We start from the raw sequence: 16,637 nt of genomic DNA, 5'->3' as shown, positions 1-16,637 counted from the left end.
ATAAAGTTTCAATGAAATAGAATAAAAACTAAAAAACTCAATAAATAAAAATGAAAAGCTTAAGGGTTTAAAAATATATTTCACCTAATTAAATGTCCATTAGGGTCCCAAAAAGACCACTTCATGAAGGTCGTTCCTAGTGAATTCATGTGCTACCTTCAGAAACCATACAAGTGTATTTGGCATATTGAGTTTGGAAAAGTGATATTTCGATCTTAATTTTTATTTTATATTACTTTCTAAATTCAAAACTTATTTTTGCAAAAAACAAATAAATTGATTTTTTTTTTCCAGAAACATGTTTGAAAGAAACAGTAAATAAGAAATTAAAATATTATTAGCCTATAGTTTTAAATCAAATGGTTTGATTATACGGTTATGAAAACCAAAGAATGTTAAGATTTGTAATAGATAACTTGACTTAGTTCCTCTCAAAAAGAAAAAAGAAAAAAGCTTAATTTAATGGTAAGGAAGATTATTTCGGAAGTGAGTGCCAAATTCAAATCTCATTGGTCCTCTAATAAAAAAATAGCAAATGATAGAATTTTGCCTCTGAATTGTTGAAGTTCTTATGCATTTGTACAATGGATAATGATTTCGTTGGTCTAAAATTATATAATATACATTTAATATTATATGCTATGCTTGGTTGATATTATAAAAGAATTTATTTCATTTGAAGAAAAGACATGAGAGAAAAAATAAGATAAAAATGATACAGTTGAGAGAGATATTTTAGTATTATAAAATGTACTCATAAATTAATGTGAAATTCATTTAAAATTTTTATTAATTTTATTAGAATTTAGTTTAATTATAACAAATTCTATATAAATTTGATTACGTCACTTTCACTCCATTTAAACCATTTAAATTTTAAATTTATAAATAAATTTCATAAACTTTATGTATTTCAACCAAACACTACGTAAGAGAATTGAATCTTATAATTTAAATATGTATTTAATATTAAGAGAATTGAATCTTATAATTCATTAAAATCAAATGGGTCAATAATGACATTTTAAATAGATAGAGTTAGATATATAGAGTCAGTATTTTCAATTTAATGATTAAATAAATCGTGATTTAGTTAGTTTTAAGTTTATACCATCAGTCTACCCAAAAAAAGTTTATAATTTCAAAGTGTAAAGTGATTAAGGGATGTATTCTTAAACTTAAATTAAATAAGCCAAGTATGTATCTGAACTTTAGTCATTTAATCGGTTTAACTCTAGCTTTCGAATAAATTTAACAGACATTTAAATTTATTTTTATGTAATATTTTAATCTTTTTTGATATTTGTCTTCATTCAATACATCTACATGTATTTCACAAAAGTATTTAAATATTATCAAAAATAAAATCTATATATATGTTAGGTTAGATTAAAAGTTAAAGGTGTTTAGATATTTAAAAAAATAAAAATTCAAATATCTATTAAATTAAATTAAAAGTTAAAATATTGCATAAATATGTATTTGGCCTATTAAATACTAAATGAATTGAATCTTCTAAATCCCTTGACTCGAAATCAAACAAGAATAGATGAGTCAATAACTAAATGTTCAATTTTCAATTAGATGGATTAGGTAAATACCTAAGCTGAAAATTACCCTTGTTGATATTATTTCACCCATTCCCCTTAATTGAATGACCCAATATACATACAATTGAAACTAATCCAATCCTAGTTTCATAAAACTTACATTCATTACATCACAATAGTTCAACCAACTTGAGACATACATGTCTTGGCAAACATAATTATAAAGAGAAAAATAATAATAATAATAGAGAAATGGGTAGTGATGACCTTGACTAGTCATAGAAAATGTTTCATGGCTTGGACCACTGCCAAAGCAAATTCCATGGTGGGCTATTGCCATTATTTGCAATCAATAGCCAAGCAAGCAGACCAAAGATATCATATAGAAGAAGAAAAAAAAAAAAAAAAAAACAATCCAAGGAATGCTTCTCCATCTCTTCTTCTCTTGCCTTCTTCTGGGTCATTGTCAATTGTGTCCCCAAACCATCATTATAAAGTCCACATCACCAAAACCTTCAATTCACACACACAACACAGAAAACAACCCACCAACAACTATTCAAATCAGAATCTATATCAATCAATCAGTCAATCAATCAATCCATATCACAACCCTTGTTCCTTGTTTGGGCCCCATCTCTTCCCTCCACAACAGTCCAAAATAAAAGAACTACATACACATGTAGTTCTTTCTTAGCTAGACCAAATTCTGCATTGCTTACACCTGGTCCGCACAGTAACCAATCCAAATTAATAAGTAAATTTACATTCTAACATTGAAATTCATAAAATTAATTTATGAATATAAATTTTATGTATTAATTTATAATTTATATAATTAAATTATAATAAAACTAAATCTCAACTAAATAAATAAAATTTTATATTAATAAATTAATATATTTTATAACACTAAAAAATTATTTTTTTTAGTTTTATTATTTATATTTTATTTTTTATCTAATTTATCAAGATAAATAAATTATAATCAAATAGAGAGCTGGAAGTGGTAATTCAGTAGGTGAACACTGAATTACTAAGTAGCCTGATATATTAATAAATAATTGAAGGATGATATGAAATAATTGGGCTATTAGTTCAGCACATCTTAATTATTACTTGAAACACGAGGTTTATGTGTCTGTGTGTAGACAATGTGAAATCATTTGGCTGTAATAAGAAGACATAAGAATAACAAAACAAAGGAAAGTAATCGCAGAGGTTTTGGCGATGAATAATGTAAAGAATACAAGGAGGGGGGTGGACCAAATGTACAGTACAGTACATATGGTGGGAGTGGTGGAGGGTAGGGACCAGCAGAGAAGGTGTGGGGTCCAACGTATAGTTGCATCCACGCGAGAGTGGTACCCACAAAGGGGACGCTAGAGAGAGAGAGAGAGAGAGAGGGTGGGTGGCTGGCTGGCTGGACGATGATGATGATGGCGATGGTGATAAAAAAGAATCCGTTGCAGATTTTATAGAAACCCAAAGAAAGGAAAGTACTCGAATTTTCTCTTAATAACTGCAAATATTTTATTTTTATATTTATATGATAATTTATTATTTTTCATTTTAATTCGCTTTCTCTGCGTGCAAGCTTTATATATAACTAACATCTGATCATCTCTCCTTACTCCAATTTCATCATTGCCACTCTCTCTCTCTCTCTTTTTCCATATTTCTTTCTTTCAAGACTATTATACTTTGCTGCTTTATATATTTAAAGAGCTGCCCTTCTTCTCTCACTTTGCATGCTCTCTTTCTTTCTACTTTCTTTGAATCTCTCTTTTCTTAACTACACCAATAGATTGAGTTTCAAGAAAGACACTGTTTATCGCCCAAAAACAACAAGGAAAGAAAGAAAGGGTTTGATTTGGTTTCTTGCATGGATGGATCCTTCTAGCGGACAACACCAGGTAGGGTTATTCACAGCATGGATACATACATATATATATATATATATATATATATATATATATGTTTCCACTATAATCCTTTCTTCTTTGTTTCTGCTATCTAATTAACATACCTCTGGATTTTCTTTTCTTTTCTTTCTTTCTTTCAAGTGATTTTGATGAGTTCTTTTGGCCTCCTCTCTTTTTCCCTTTTTTATTTTGGAAGGCTCTCCTTCTTTTAGATCATTTGGTCTCTCATTTACAACGATTTTTTTCTTTTTTCTTAACCTTTCTTTTTTTTGTGTGTTCATTAATTCCATGGGGATAGCTTGGATTGATGAATGAATCACATGAATTTGATTTTCACTTGGAAAAGAAAGTACAGTTGCTTAATGATATAGGTTTTCAATCATTTCTGAGTCTAATACCCATCATTTCTCTCCTTGATCTACACTAAACAATTCTCTTTATGATTTTCTTTTTCTTGAAGTCATGTATGGAGAGGTGAAATTTATAACAAAGAAAAAAGATAAAAATTCCTTCTGCTATATTTCTATTTTGCTTGTCAAGAAAAATGAGAGAAAGCTAAAAACAAACATGTAATTAATCCTCTTTTTAGTCCCTAGCTTTTGTTCTTGTTCTAGGATAGTAAATAGGTATCATAAGGTATATATAATACTTTTCCCTTTTATCAATTTTTCTGATAACTATTTAAACAATTCAAGATTAAGAGGAACACAATTAGGGTCTTAAAAGGATGTGATTGATTTCTTGCAATTACTTCTATTTCTATCAAATGAATATGTTTGAAGTACATATACACTTTGTTAGGTAAGAGATAAAAGTCATTTGATGCAATGTGGTCTAATCGTTACATCTCTTTCTGTTTGTTGTTTCTTTCTTTATTTTTAACCAATTCAGGAAATTCCTACACATTCATTGGAGAATATGTTGGTTTGCTCAAAACCACATCAAGAAAGAAAACCAAGACCACAACCAGAACAAGCTCTAAAATGTCCAAGATGTGATTCTACCAACACTAAATTCTGCTACTACAACAATTACAGCCTTTCTCAGCCAAGGTATTTTTGCAAGTCATGCAGAAGGTACTGGACTAAAGGAGGAACCCTGAGAAATGTTCCAGTAGGTGGAGGTTGTAGAAAGAACAAAAGATCAACAAAGAAGGCACAAGATCATCATCAATTGAATCCTCATACCAACCCACTTACTGGTCTCCCCCCTTTAAGTTATGATTCCAATGACCTTACTCTTGCCTTTGCTAGACTTCAGAAGCAGTCTAGTGGGCAGTTAGGGTTTGATGACAATGATTTCTCTATTTTGGGAAACCCCAGCAATGCCCACTGTGATATAATGCTTGGGAACCCTAACAGCATTAACACTTCAGCTTCAACTCCATCATTTCTTGATGCTTTAAGGAGTGGGTTTCTTGATACCCAAAATAACAACTTTCAGAATTTGTATTATGGGTATGGAAATGGGAGCATTGATGATGTGGAAAATAGTGGAGGGGTTTGTGTTAGTGGAGAAATGATGTTGCCTTATGATCATCAAGATGTAAGTACTAGTGCAGCCACACAAGCTGTGACAGTGACAACACTGAAGCAAGAGTTTTGCAATGGTAGAGAAGATCATAACAGCAATAATAATAAGGTCTTGTTTGGCTTTCCCTGGCAGATAAATGGTAATGGGATCAGTGATCTTGATTCAGGAAGAGAAAGCTGGAACAATCATGGACTTGGTAATTCAACTTGGCATGGACTTATCAACAGTCCTCTAATGTAGTAGAACTGCAGCAGCTTAATTAGCTAAGAAAGAAAAAAGAAAAAAGAAAGAAGAAAAAGAAAGAAGAACCTGCAAAACCCCAAGAACAAGAATAGAGTTTTCTTTTCTTATTATTAGACTCAAAATCTCAGTTTTTAGGCTCTTGAGTTTTGTGTTTTAGAAGATTTGATTCCACTGAATCGTCTCTATCTTAAATTTTTCTTTTTTTTTTTTTTCTTTTTTTCCCTCTCTTGTTTCCTTTTATTGTTTTTTTCTTTTATATAAATATACTAATGAAAATTTGTTTGCTAACCAATTAAGGAATTTGCAGAGGTTGATTTGATATTGATTTCCATTTCTGAAGAAAAGATTGAAAGACTTTGAATTGAATGTGATGTTTCATGGGTTTGTTTTGTTGCAGTCTGAACTCTCTTTCTCCGAACCACTGAAAGATGGTAGTTTTGCCAGCAGGAGTTCACATCTTTGAATGAATTTGTGTTTTTTCAAGATATTCTTCTATAATTTGCTTCTTATTTTCAGGTAGATTCGACCAATATAATAATCTAAACTATATTATATGATAACAGTACTATACCATGAATTTGAATAATTTAATCTTGATTTTATATACATAATATATATATATGTTGTTGGAAGGTTTCTCTTGTCCCTAAGCTGTTAACAAATTCAGTGAAGCATAAGCACCAATTTCGGTATGGATTTTCTCTGTCAAAGACCAAATCTAAGTAGGATTTTGGCGTGAGAGAACCTGTTTATACGGTTCTTTAAAATATTATTGTTGGTGGCAAAAGGACATTACAATTTGAAGCTGCCAAAATAATATTATTGCATAGACAATGACATTTAGAATTTCAAGTTCAATAAATAAAATAAAGTTTTCCACTGCTTTCCAGGTTCAATAAATATATATATTAATCATATAGTCATTGACACCCTTAAAATATAAAAAAGAAAAAAGGAATTGGGTTCCTTGTGCCTATTAGAAATGTTGCCATTTCAAGTATATATGAGAGGGTACTCAAACTTAAAATCTCTCTAATTCTCAGAAATAAAAATCTCAAAGTTTAATGTCCTCCATTATTGATTTCGCATTTTTTGCTGGAAGATCTCTTCTCTATTTTGTAATCAATGGTTATCTAAATGTGGTTGGCCAATGGCCAACCTTATTAGGATAAGGTTGCTATATAATATATAAAAAGATTCTTTTTTTATTATTATTATTTTTCTTATTTTTTATTTTTAGTAAATTTTATCTTTTGGTCCACTACCGTTCATTTTTAAATTGGTGGATGTCTTTTTTTTTTTTATATATTAATTAGTTTTAGTAAATAAATATTAGTGTTTTTCAAATAATTGTACGCTTTATTATAGAAGTGTTGAGTTCTCTTTCTATAGGAGTTTGATGGTCCTCTATTACGAGATTATTGAGTTTTTATCTACGGAAATGGTAAAGAAAAAAAAAAGATTCAGTCCGATATTCAAACAATCGAGCTCATCAAAAAACACTTATAAAATCAATATATGGATTAGTGTCAATCAGTGGAGTGTTTTTCCTACATAATTATAATCTACTGTTCTGATAATACGATTGATGATTATTAAAGGTAAATTTTTTATATATATATTATTTGATGATTGATATTTATTTTTATTTTTTATATCAAACTGTAATGTTGTTTAATATATAAAAAAGCCTAATAATTTAAAGTTCACATTATTGAAATTGTGTTTCTTTTATATTAAAATGATAATACATGTAGTGCAAAAGAAGATTTCTTTTTACAAAAGTAAAATGCTTCTACTGTTTAAGTTAGGTTTAAATGTGTTATGTTATATGTTCTGGTTGACAATTTTATATAATTTATGGTACACGCAATATTTACGGACAATAACTAGGTGTTTGCCAAGCAAGAGATAATAATATAAATAATTACTGTATTTTATATTTAGTTTGATTTTAATCACAAAATTTTAATTTAATTTATTTTAATTATTTAATTTTGATTATGTTATAATTTAGTTATTTTATAAATAAAAAATTGACTTGTAATAAAATATAATCAATAAAAATAATAATTAAAACAGCAATACAATATTTTAAATTCTTTATTTGCAAGTAACTACATTATAATCAAAATTAAAATTAAATAATTAAAATAAATATGTTAATTTTTTTACCAAAATATAATTAATACAAAGTTCAGTGACTATCTTGTCAAATTTTTATAAAAAACAAAAATCTATTAATTAAAAATATCATATTTATACACTTTTGGCAATTCTAAACAATCCTTTTAATTTTGGCATTTTAGTTCTGACTAATTTCTAATTTTTATCAAATCAAATAAATTAGAATAATAATTACGATTTATTTATATCATATGCCACATTATATAACAAATCACCTAATCTCGAATAAAATTACTAATATAATTTTATAACCTGAACTGTTTATATTAAAATTGAAAAAAATAATTAAAATTGGTAAAATAAATATAAGTTTGACTATTAGACTGGAAAGAAAACAAAATACAGTTTGCCAAAGTGTTGAAATTCCCTTTCATGCTCTAATTTACGGTGAGAATTTAGCATTGACTTTCTTTTTTATTATTATTGTTTCTTGTTATGCAATAATCCATTAGCTTTGAGACAAATTAGGGACACATCATTCTTCTGCAAAACAAGAAAAAAGCCTTTCATTTTTCATATGATTATATATTACTTATTGTCAGTGAGATATTTGATCTCTTGTCAAAAATAATTTCACAAATCTTTCTCTTTGTTTTTGTTAGTATAACAAGTGCATATAGACAACTCCTATCTTTTATGTATTTGATTCTTCTTTTGAATAAGTTTAAAGAATTTTACATAACATCATGTTGTCTACTACTAACTTTTATTTGATAATTTACTTTCATACTCAGAAAGAAAAAAGTCAAGACACTGCCACTTAATAATGCCTGGACTTGTTTCTCTCAATTCATCCTTGCATGCCTACTGCTCTGTTTTTAGGCATTTAACCTCATTTATCATTAAAAAGAAGAAGGAAAAAAAAAAAAAAAGCAACCATGTATAAGACAAATGTATTACTTTTATCTATATGGTGGGTCTTTATTTTTATATTAAATATAAAAAAAATTATTACTCCGTATTATATAGTCCATATCCCGTCAGTCCTTCCATTAATTAGAAAAATATTGGTCTTTCTTTTTTCATGAAGACTAAATACACACTCTTTAGAGAATTAACAAGGTGACACCACACCAGTTTAAAAAGAAAAAAAGAAAAAAAAAAAAAAAAAAGGAGTCAGGGTCAAATGTAAACAAGAAGCAGAACAATAAAAGGAGGAAGAAGAAGAAACAAAATGTAGAATGCTGCAAGTATATAATGTGTCATAAGATGGTGGAGGGAGCACTAGCTCTATTATCCACATTTAAAACCCATGTTGGTTGAGTATGTCACAGCTCAATGAATCAAACCTAAATTGAGATTTCCCCTAAAAACAACACTGAGGGTTGAGATAATATTGTTAATTTCTCAATGGTAAAATTCCAATATAATTTGATGACTTGAATCACATTATACTTGTCAATATGTATTAGCATGCGCTTACCTAAACCTTTTTGTAATTGGGTTGGATATGCTTATACACTATTCTACACATCAGCATTTTAACACTTCGGGTAAAAAAATTAGGAGTAAGGATTAATGGTTAATGGTTATTAGGTTTAATTTTATTATTCACAATAAAATCAGTAAAAGAAAATATAATAAACAATTAGATTATTTTATTTTATTCTGAGAGTTAGTTTAATAAATTAATTTATTACATGTGTATATTTTTTTAGAAAAATTATATATGAATTTGGATCAGTACGATACAGTTTGATCTCAGTACAGTTATTGTTCGGTTATTACTGAAGAACCAGTATCATAGTAAAATATTTTCAGTCCGCTGTATTTGGTGCAAAATTGTTTGATAGTTCAAGTTTTTGTATTTTTCATAACAGTTTTTTTTTTTTTTAATTCGGATCAGAAACGGATAAAATTCGAAAAAGCATAGGGCTAGCTAGAGCCCACTAGAATATGCAAAAAGTGAATAAAGTGCACACACTATTGTGGGGTTACATGCACTAGGACAGTGCTCATTTTCTAGTATAAAAATCAAAGACAAATTGACAAACATAGTTCACCAATCACAAACTACTTGAGAATTTAAGGTGTTGTGTGAGCACTATATATATGTGTATGTGCAGAATGCACATGAGACAATACCTGTAATGGATGTGCAGCATGCAGCTTTCAGACCCTTGTCAATGAGTGCAAAGGAGAATGCTCCATTGTAGAAAGTTGTCAAATCTACTGACGTGTATGGCTAACACACAACAATTCATGTTTTTGGATAAGAAACACAGTTGCTGACTTCAGTTTGGCTCATCAACAGTTTGCTTAACTGACTCAGGAGTGGCTTCATTTATCCCATAAGGTAACTATATTACATGAGGAGAGTTTTTTCAATCAAAGCTGTCAATTTCTGCAGCCTATTTTTTATGTTATCAATTTTAAGCAAAACCCATCCAGTGCCACTAACCTGCTTAGTCTAAAAATGAAAGTGCAGAAGCTGATCTTAACCTCACCCCATTGATAGGTACCATAATGATTTCAGAAGACTAATCACCCAAATCCAAGACTTTCTGATAAAAATGAAAAGGCGCATTGCATGGTTCCTAAGGAACTGTGCACATTCTCTACAGCTTCCATTTCAACCTTCTGGTAGCAACGGTATTTTATTCTCTCCTTTTTACGGGAAACTAAAAAGCTAGATTAATATAATCTACACAGCAAGCTTGTGTTTCCATTAGAATTTTTGATAACCAGTTCATGCTTTTCCATTGCTATGCCTCTTACAAACAGCTTCCATATTTTTCTTTTTCACCATTCATCCAGCAATATATACAAATTGCAGGCGAGCAGAATATCACTCTAAACATTGCCAAGTGTGAATAGGAGATCTAAAACAACAGAAAGTAAAAAACTTGAATTCATTTAAGCATTTTCTGACCAAGCAATATTATCAGCAAAAGGCAATTTTTTCAACACCACAACTCCGTAGAAAGTTTACATGCAGATAAATATATATGATTTGGTTTTCCATTTCCTTGAGTTGATGCACATCTCCTCTACATTTCCAATTGGAACTTTTGAAGCCAGTTTTGAAATATGAACAGGAAAATCACTACCACAATATGGTGATCATGGGTATAAGGAAATCAACCAGCATAGACTAAGCTACTCCGGCTACTGGAGACGAACTAAAAATACATGCTAATTTCTGCTTCGGTAAATTGAATTTTGCTGTTGCTTAATATCTAACACAAGCAAAAGAAGATCAACATAGCAAAATTGGCATCAACTAAACAACACAATAACCCAATTGAGCAAACATTCTACCTACCTCATGTATTCTATTTCTGAGGCTTCTTCCACAAGACCCCAATCTTCTTCAGCATATTTCCATTTTTCTTCTTTAACAGATCATCATCCATGTCTTCATTGTAAGGTGAACCAATCCTTCCTGTAGCAGGATTATAGCTGCTGTCCAGTGAACCAGTTCTCTCCATGAATCTCCCATTATTTCCTGCAGAAAGCATAGCGGCAGCTGCCTCTGCAGCCTTTCTCCACTGGTCAGACTGCACCTTTAGCCTTCTCAACTCTGCCTCCATTTCAGAATTAGCTGCCTGTGAGGCCTCAAGTTGCTCAGTCACCCTCGCAACCTTTTTATTGCTTCTATCTGCCTCCTCCATCATAAAGCCAAGCTTCATGAGAGCCTCTCTCTCAGCAGCCCTTGCCACTTCCAATTCTACATCCATCTCATTTGTCCCATTCATTTCCCTTTTACTAATTTCCACCTTCAGTATCTCATTTTGCTCCAGTATATTCTGCAGTTCTGTCTCCTTATCCATTAGACTTGCCTTTAAGTCAGCAACATTTTCCTTCAGTTTTCTAATTTCATTCTCTAGTTCAGATTCTCCTCGGCAAGATAAGATGTTCTTAAGTTTCATATTCAGCACTTCGTTCTCCTCTGAAATTCCTTGCAGTTCAGTTTCCTTATCCATAAGGTCCGCCTTCAATTCTTCAATATCAGCTTTTGTTTGCTTTAGTTCTGCCTCCAGCTCAGACTCTTTGAGAAGAGATTCAGTTTTTATCTGTTCCACCAGCTCATAAGCACTTTTTATCTGCGCTGTGCTGTTATTTTGTTCTTCTTGGGATTTGGTCTCAGCAGCCTGCAGCGAGGATCTCAACTGTCCTACCTCAGATTTCAAGGAACTAACCTCTGCTTCAAGCTGGTTTGCTTCTTGTGACCTTTGATTTTCAACAATGGCCTCCTCATGGACATTTGCAGAATCTAGAAATATGCTACCATTGGCATTATGTAAGTCTGCCTCAAGTTTGAGAACAAGTCCTTCCAGTAGCTTCACACGTGCCCTCGACTGATCTAACTCTGAAGCAATGGAGTTATAAGCTTCAATAGCTTTTGAACCATCTGATCTGAGTGCCTCAACAGATTTCTTTGCAGTCTCCAGTTGCAGTAGGGTTTCACTAGCCAATGCTTGGGCCTGGGCCTCCGAGTCTTTGGTATCCTGTAGCTGGTTCTTCATGTTCTCCACAAGAGAAAGAGTATCCATTAGATTTGCTCTCAAAGTCTGGAGCTCCACATCTGCTGATTCTGTATGCTTGTTCTGGGCAGCGCCAGATTCAGCTACCATCTCAAGCTGAAGCTTCAGCTGTTGGATTTCACTCAAGGCAGAGGCCAATGCAGCTGAGTCAACTGGGTGCTGCTGTTTGGTAGCCTCAAGCTCAGACTGCCATGCTTGATCTTGTTCTTGCGTAACTTTTTGAAGGTCAATAACACGAGCTTCTTCAGAAGCAGAGAATTCAAGGAGTTGCTTCTGCGACTCTTCTAGCTTTGAAGATATGGCTAATAGTTTTTTCTTGGACTCCTCGGCATCTTCCACAGCTTCCTTCTTCCATGATTCTGATAAACTTAGCTGGTCCTTAGCCCTTTTAAGTTCCTCCTGAAGGTGAGAAACCTGAGATTCCAATTCAGATATTCTGCTTGGCCGCTTCTTCTGGAGCAAGAAGATAGACGAACATTAGGAACTTATCTGATAATCAATAGCTCTAGCATTGATAGAGGACATTTCTCGGTCCTATTATTTATTTTCGCAATAATAAATACCAGGACAGAGTGAAGAATGGCAACACCAAATCCCAAAATTAATGTAACCAGAATTGTAAAAAGCTGGCAGGGAAAATTCTGCATACTTTAGCAATGCACCTACATCTATTTCTGAAAGAAACTATCATTATGGTCATATAAAACTTTCTGTTCCCAAAAGCTGAAAGTAATGCTTCACCTAACATGATGAGCCTTTTAGGTCAATGAATCATTCATGCAAGAGAACATATCTTTATTCGTTGCCCTAATTGTTCCAAGTATCCAGAAACAACGAAAAAATGCAACACCTGCTAATACAAATAAGTTGTCAAATAGAGAAAACCCAAAAAAAAAAAAAAAGATTGCTAAAGATATAGCTTCATTCTTCAATGCATCAAGAAAATTAAGGGACAAGCTGACAAAGTCAACTCCAGATACTTGATTATATGCATTTTGAACTATAAACACAGCTTAACTCCACCCTCAATTATTTATTTTTTATGAGCTCGCCTAACAATTGTTTATATTTTGATATTAACAGAAAGATTTATGGTAGCAGTAAATGGAGTACCTCAGTCACTGGGCTTCTGGGTGACCGGCGATCAACGACTTTAGGGCTTCTATCTTTTGGAGTTCTAGTCTGATTTGATGAAGATGCAGAGTCAAACTCTAGTCCTGTTGTTTTCAGTTGGCGTACAGCTTGAGGACGGACTTTTTGCAGAGCTTCTGAGGAGCCACTTCTGCTATCAAAATCAGCAAATTACAACAGGATATGTAATGCATCAACTTTACCAACAAGCATAAAATTATAGGAAAATCCTCACATCTAATGTCTCAGGAACAGTATATTGAGTTAATATATGACTGACAGAAGTTGACAGGTCCTACAGATCATGTTAATTTAGACCACATTTAGGTTCCAACCGATGGCTGGGGTAGAAATTGATATTTACAGTTACACAATTTAGGAAAGTCAGAGCAAGCAGAAAGAAATACTCGGTAGACTGATAAGCTATGAAAGCAAAGCTATAATGAATAAGAATCAGAAGCAAGTTTTGTCATCCTAGAGATATTAGGAACTAAATAGTCTTAGGACCATAACAAAATAAAGAATCCACAAAATACAAAATAATGGCCTTGTCTAATGAAATAGAGCCCACGAATTTGATATGTCAGTACCATGCATGTTCAATTGCTTAATTGCCAGTATTTACAGAAATTAATTACCCTAGTCCCTCAAAAATCAAGTGCTTGGTTTAGCCAATAATCCTATACTTCAAACTAAACAGAGAATAAGATAAACTTCTGAGTGGCTTTTAATACAAAAACAACTTTTCTTCTTTCAAAATATTTTCCTTTATGACTAGCTAGCTTTGACCAAAAAGATGTCCGACCAGATCAACGGCCATTGTTTTCTTTATTCTAATTTGATTATCATGGTAAGCACTAGGGAGTTTTGGCTTGAAAGCATTAAACAACTCCAGGTTTTGTACTGTTAAAAACCTATTCTTGAAATCAATATACTTCCTAAAACAAATAACGTCATACCTAGACAAATGAAGGGGCATTAGCAATGCCTCACTAGGCAAGAACAATGAAAATGTCATTTAAAAGAAAAGAAAAGAAAATACTGAACTTCTAGATTCAAATGAATTCCTTCACAAGTTCAATAAATTGAACAATGTGAATCAAATCTATTTAATGACAAACCATCAAGCTGACCAACAATTATTTAAAGAGATGGCCCTCAGCAATACAAAATTTCACAATTTAAGGCCCACAAAGATGCACCACCACCGCCTCAACTTAATGCAAGAGACAAAGAAAAGTAAAATCTTTGTTTTGATGCTGAGGGGAGGAATGAATCACATTGCACAGGTATTAGAAACATCTCACCAGCAAAAATAGACATCAATTGCATCTTTGATAGTGAAAGTTTTTGTAGAGAAATAGGACAAACCACAAATATAAATGTGAAAGGTCTCACAGTCCCAAAAACATCAGAGAGATAGAAAGAGACTTCACTGGCGAGGATAAGAAAGAAAGCATTTAACAATATCACGTTACAACCATGACCCATCAATTAACAGCAAAGATCTTTATTGCACCTCATTAGCATTTAACTAAACCAAAAAAAGTACTGTATAAGGAAACAAGAGATAAGAATTTAGCTTAAAAATTCAATTACGCACACCTTAGACAACAAAGCAAGAACAAGGAGGAGAAGACTCAAAAGGGAAGAGAAGTACCTTCCTTTTGGAGTCTGCATAATTTTTTAACTATACCCTTATGGGCACAAAGTGGAAAATGGCGGTATGCCTATTTTGAGCTTTCACTTCTCTACTTCAATGCTCCCTGACCCACAAAACCTGTAACATACCAGAAAAGTTTACAAGTTGGGGCAAAAGAATCCAATGTGAATGGTCCACGAAGCAATAAATGATATCATGTAGAGCAACATCTTCTCATCATCATATATGCAGCAATAAAAGCAAAAGATATTGTTGGCCATGGCCAACCATTCATATCAAAACAACAGTAAGAAAAGCCTAAAGAGCACATATGAAACTATCAATTTGTTTACCAATCAGGGCTTGCCCATTTCATATCTTTTCTTTATCCATAATGCTACACCATCAATCTCATAACAACCTCATGAAAACATAATTTTAGTCATAAAGGGTCCTACAAACATAATGCCAGGTAGTGCTAAAGTTACACAAATACTCCTAATGGACTACTACAGTTGCAGAGACCATAAGGGCAATTGAGTAACTTTGTACTCCCCCTCCACTTTGGCCGTGAATTTAGGAGCCTTCGCTGATGTTTATCTGTGGGGCTTGTTAGATTCAAAGGGTTGAAAACCTTTGAAGAAAATGAATAAATGTTTTCAGGACCCTCTCAAACCCGCACTCATTTTGTCTAAAGAGAAGCCAGGAAAACCACTAGTAACTACTAACTAGTAACTAGTAGTTACTTTCTTTCCACAGGTAAAATGTTTCCAAGAGAATATTTTCCTAGGAAACAAACATAAAATGAATACAGTCAGCAACAGACAAGTGAAATAGAGATCTTAAACAAAAGAAAAAATAAATAAATAAATATACAGCAGAAATGAGAAATTTTTTTTTGAAAAAAAGGTAAATGATCAGCCTTTACTAGATTCGATTTTGCTTTGCTTTTCTCTTTTGCTCCCTTCTTTGGGTCCTTTGAATTGACAAAACTAAACTGTAAAAAAAATAGAAATAGACTACTACAAGCTTCAAGCTTTTTAAGACTCGAAAATCGAAGACTACTACTACATTATCAGATTATAAAACGACTTTTCAAGGTAAAAAAAAAAAAAGAAAAAGCTGAATTCTCATCAAAAGGACTTCAAAAGGAGCATCATTGCAGTTGTTGGACAGGAAAATTAAACAAACAGAGCAAATTTCAAAAAGAAAATCATGGTATCAGTTAAGGAAATACAATAAACGAAAAAGAACTTTTCTTGTTTGGTAACCGAGAAAGAATGCGGGAAAAAAATTGGAAAAAGTAAGATAAACACTTAAAATTACTGTTTTAAGTTCTGGGTATGCTTTAGAAAAATGAGTTTTGCAATAAAGACATTATCTTTACCTTCAACCTCTCTTGAATATTCTAAGAAATCAAACATTTGAAGAAGGAAAAAAGAGAAAGGCAAGAAAAAGAAGAAAGAGAGAGTACAATGTTACTGACCTTATAAAAACCAAATAAATGCAGCAATTAAGCTTGACAAATGAGGTTTTGTTTAGATATTTTATCGTAAGAAGGAGAAAGAGAATGCAAAAGGGTATTGTTCTGTAGAAAGAAGTTATTTTGGTAGTAGTGGAAAACTATAATCAGGTTCTGAATTTTGGCTTCTTTCTCTCTGTAATGAGCAGTTGGCGATATTCTATCTTCTTTTATTTGTTGTTTATTTATTTGCAGAAGAGAGAGTGTTAGAAATATGACAATACAAAACGGAGAAACACACTATTATGGCGTTTGTCGTTTCATGAGTTGTGTAAGATTTAATTGTTTTTCAACCCTCTTTTACGTCCGGGTAAGCTCGACTCTTCTCATTCCGGACTTTCGAAGTAGAGTCCAATTTCTTTCTTCTTCTTTTTCTTCTTCACTAACAAGAAAAAATAAATAAAATCAATTTTAGAG

At 31.9% G+C, this 16,637-nt stretch overlaps 2 protein-coding genes and 1 long non-coding RNA gene across 11 annotated transcripts; 2 read left to right on the top strand and 1 right to left on the bottom strand.

The window, feature by feature from the left end:
• Nucleotides 1-2,993: 2,993 nt before the first annotated feature.
• Nucleotides 2,994-5,543, top strand: LOC8289745 (dof zinc finger protein DOF2.1). The gene is made up of 2 exons (XM_002532206.4): nucleotides 2,994-3,466; nucleotides 4,367-5,543. The coding sequence occupies exons 1-2, from the start codon at nucleotides 3,302-3,304 to the stop codon at nucleotides 5,246-5,248; spliced, it is 1,047 nt and encodes a 348-aa protein (XP_002532252.3). The 5' UTR covers nucleotides 2,994-3,301; the 3' UTR covers nucleotides 5,249-5,543.
• Nucleotides 5,544-9,518: 3,975 nt separating this feature from the next.
• Nucleotides 9,519-10,112, top strand: LOC112536776. Its single transcript, XR_003080729.2, has 2 exons — nucleotides 9,519-9,734; nucleotides 9,897-10,112. It is a non-coding gene; the product is annotated as an uncharacterized LOC112536776 (long non-coding RNA).
• Nucleotides 10,113-10,261: 149 nt separating this feature from the next.
• LOC8268218 (interactor of constitutive active ROPs 3) lies at nucleotides 10,262-16,407 on the bottom strand. Of its 9 annotated transcripts, none has more exons than XM_048378130.1 (5): nucleotides 16,185-16,407; nucleotides 15,052-15,484; nucleotides 14,717-14,836; nucleotides 13,039-13,210; nucleotides 10,262-12,378 (listed from the first exon to the last, which is right to left on the bottom strand). In XM_048378130.1, exons 3-5 carry the CDS (start codon nucleotides 14,734-14,736, stop codon nucleotides 10,714-10,716), a joined length of 1,857 nt encoding a protein of 618 aa, XP_048234087.1. In that variant the 5' UTR covers nucleotides 14,737-14,836; nucleotides 15,052-15,484; nucleotides 16,185-16,407; the 3' UTR covers nucleotides 10,262-10,713. The 9 variants fall into 9 exon arrangements, with proteins under 9 accessions (XP_048234087.1, XP_048234088.1, XP_048234091.1 ...); XM_048378131.1 differs by having other exon boundaries at nucleotides 15,224-15,484; XM_048378134.1 differs by having other exon boundaries at nucleotides 13,039-13,207; nucleotides 16,185-16,406.
• Nucleotides 16,408-16,637: the final 230 nt, after the last annotated feature.

This window comes from Ricinus communis, chromosome 8 (genome assembly GCF_019578655.1).
Source record: "Ricinus communis isolate WT05 ecotype wild-type chromosome 8, ASM1957865v1, whole genome shotgun sequence".
In the NCBI taxonomy this organism is placed as follows: Eukaryota; Viridiplantae; Streptophyta; class Magnoliopsida; order Malpighiales; family Euphorbiaceae; genus Ricinus; species Ricinus communis.
Note: the sequence above shows the minus strand (reverse complement) of the source record. Positions and strands in the feature narration are given on the sequence as shown.

Coding starts and splice junctions, on each gene's coding strand:
- LOC8289745 (XM_002532206.4), top strand. CDS start 3,302: ATGCTCTCTTTCTTTCTACTTTCTTTGAATCTCTCTTTTCTTAACTAC. Junction 3,467..4,366: donor CTTCTAGCGGACAACACCAG/GTAGGGTTATTC, acceptor TAACCAATTCAG/GAAATTCCTACACATTCATT.
- LOC8268218 (XM_048378128.1), bottom strand. CDS start 14,074: ATGACATTTTCATTGTTCTTGCCTAGTGAGGCATTGCTAATGCCCCTT. Junction 13,208..14,015: donor ATGCCCCTTCATTTGTCTAG/GTATGACGTTAT, acceptor TTTTGATAGCAG/AAGTGGCTCCTCAGAAGCTC. Junction 12,379..13,038: donor CCAGAAGCCCAGTGACTGAG/GTACTCCATTTA, acceptor TTCTTGCTCCAG/AAGAAGCGGCCAAGCAGAAT.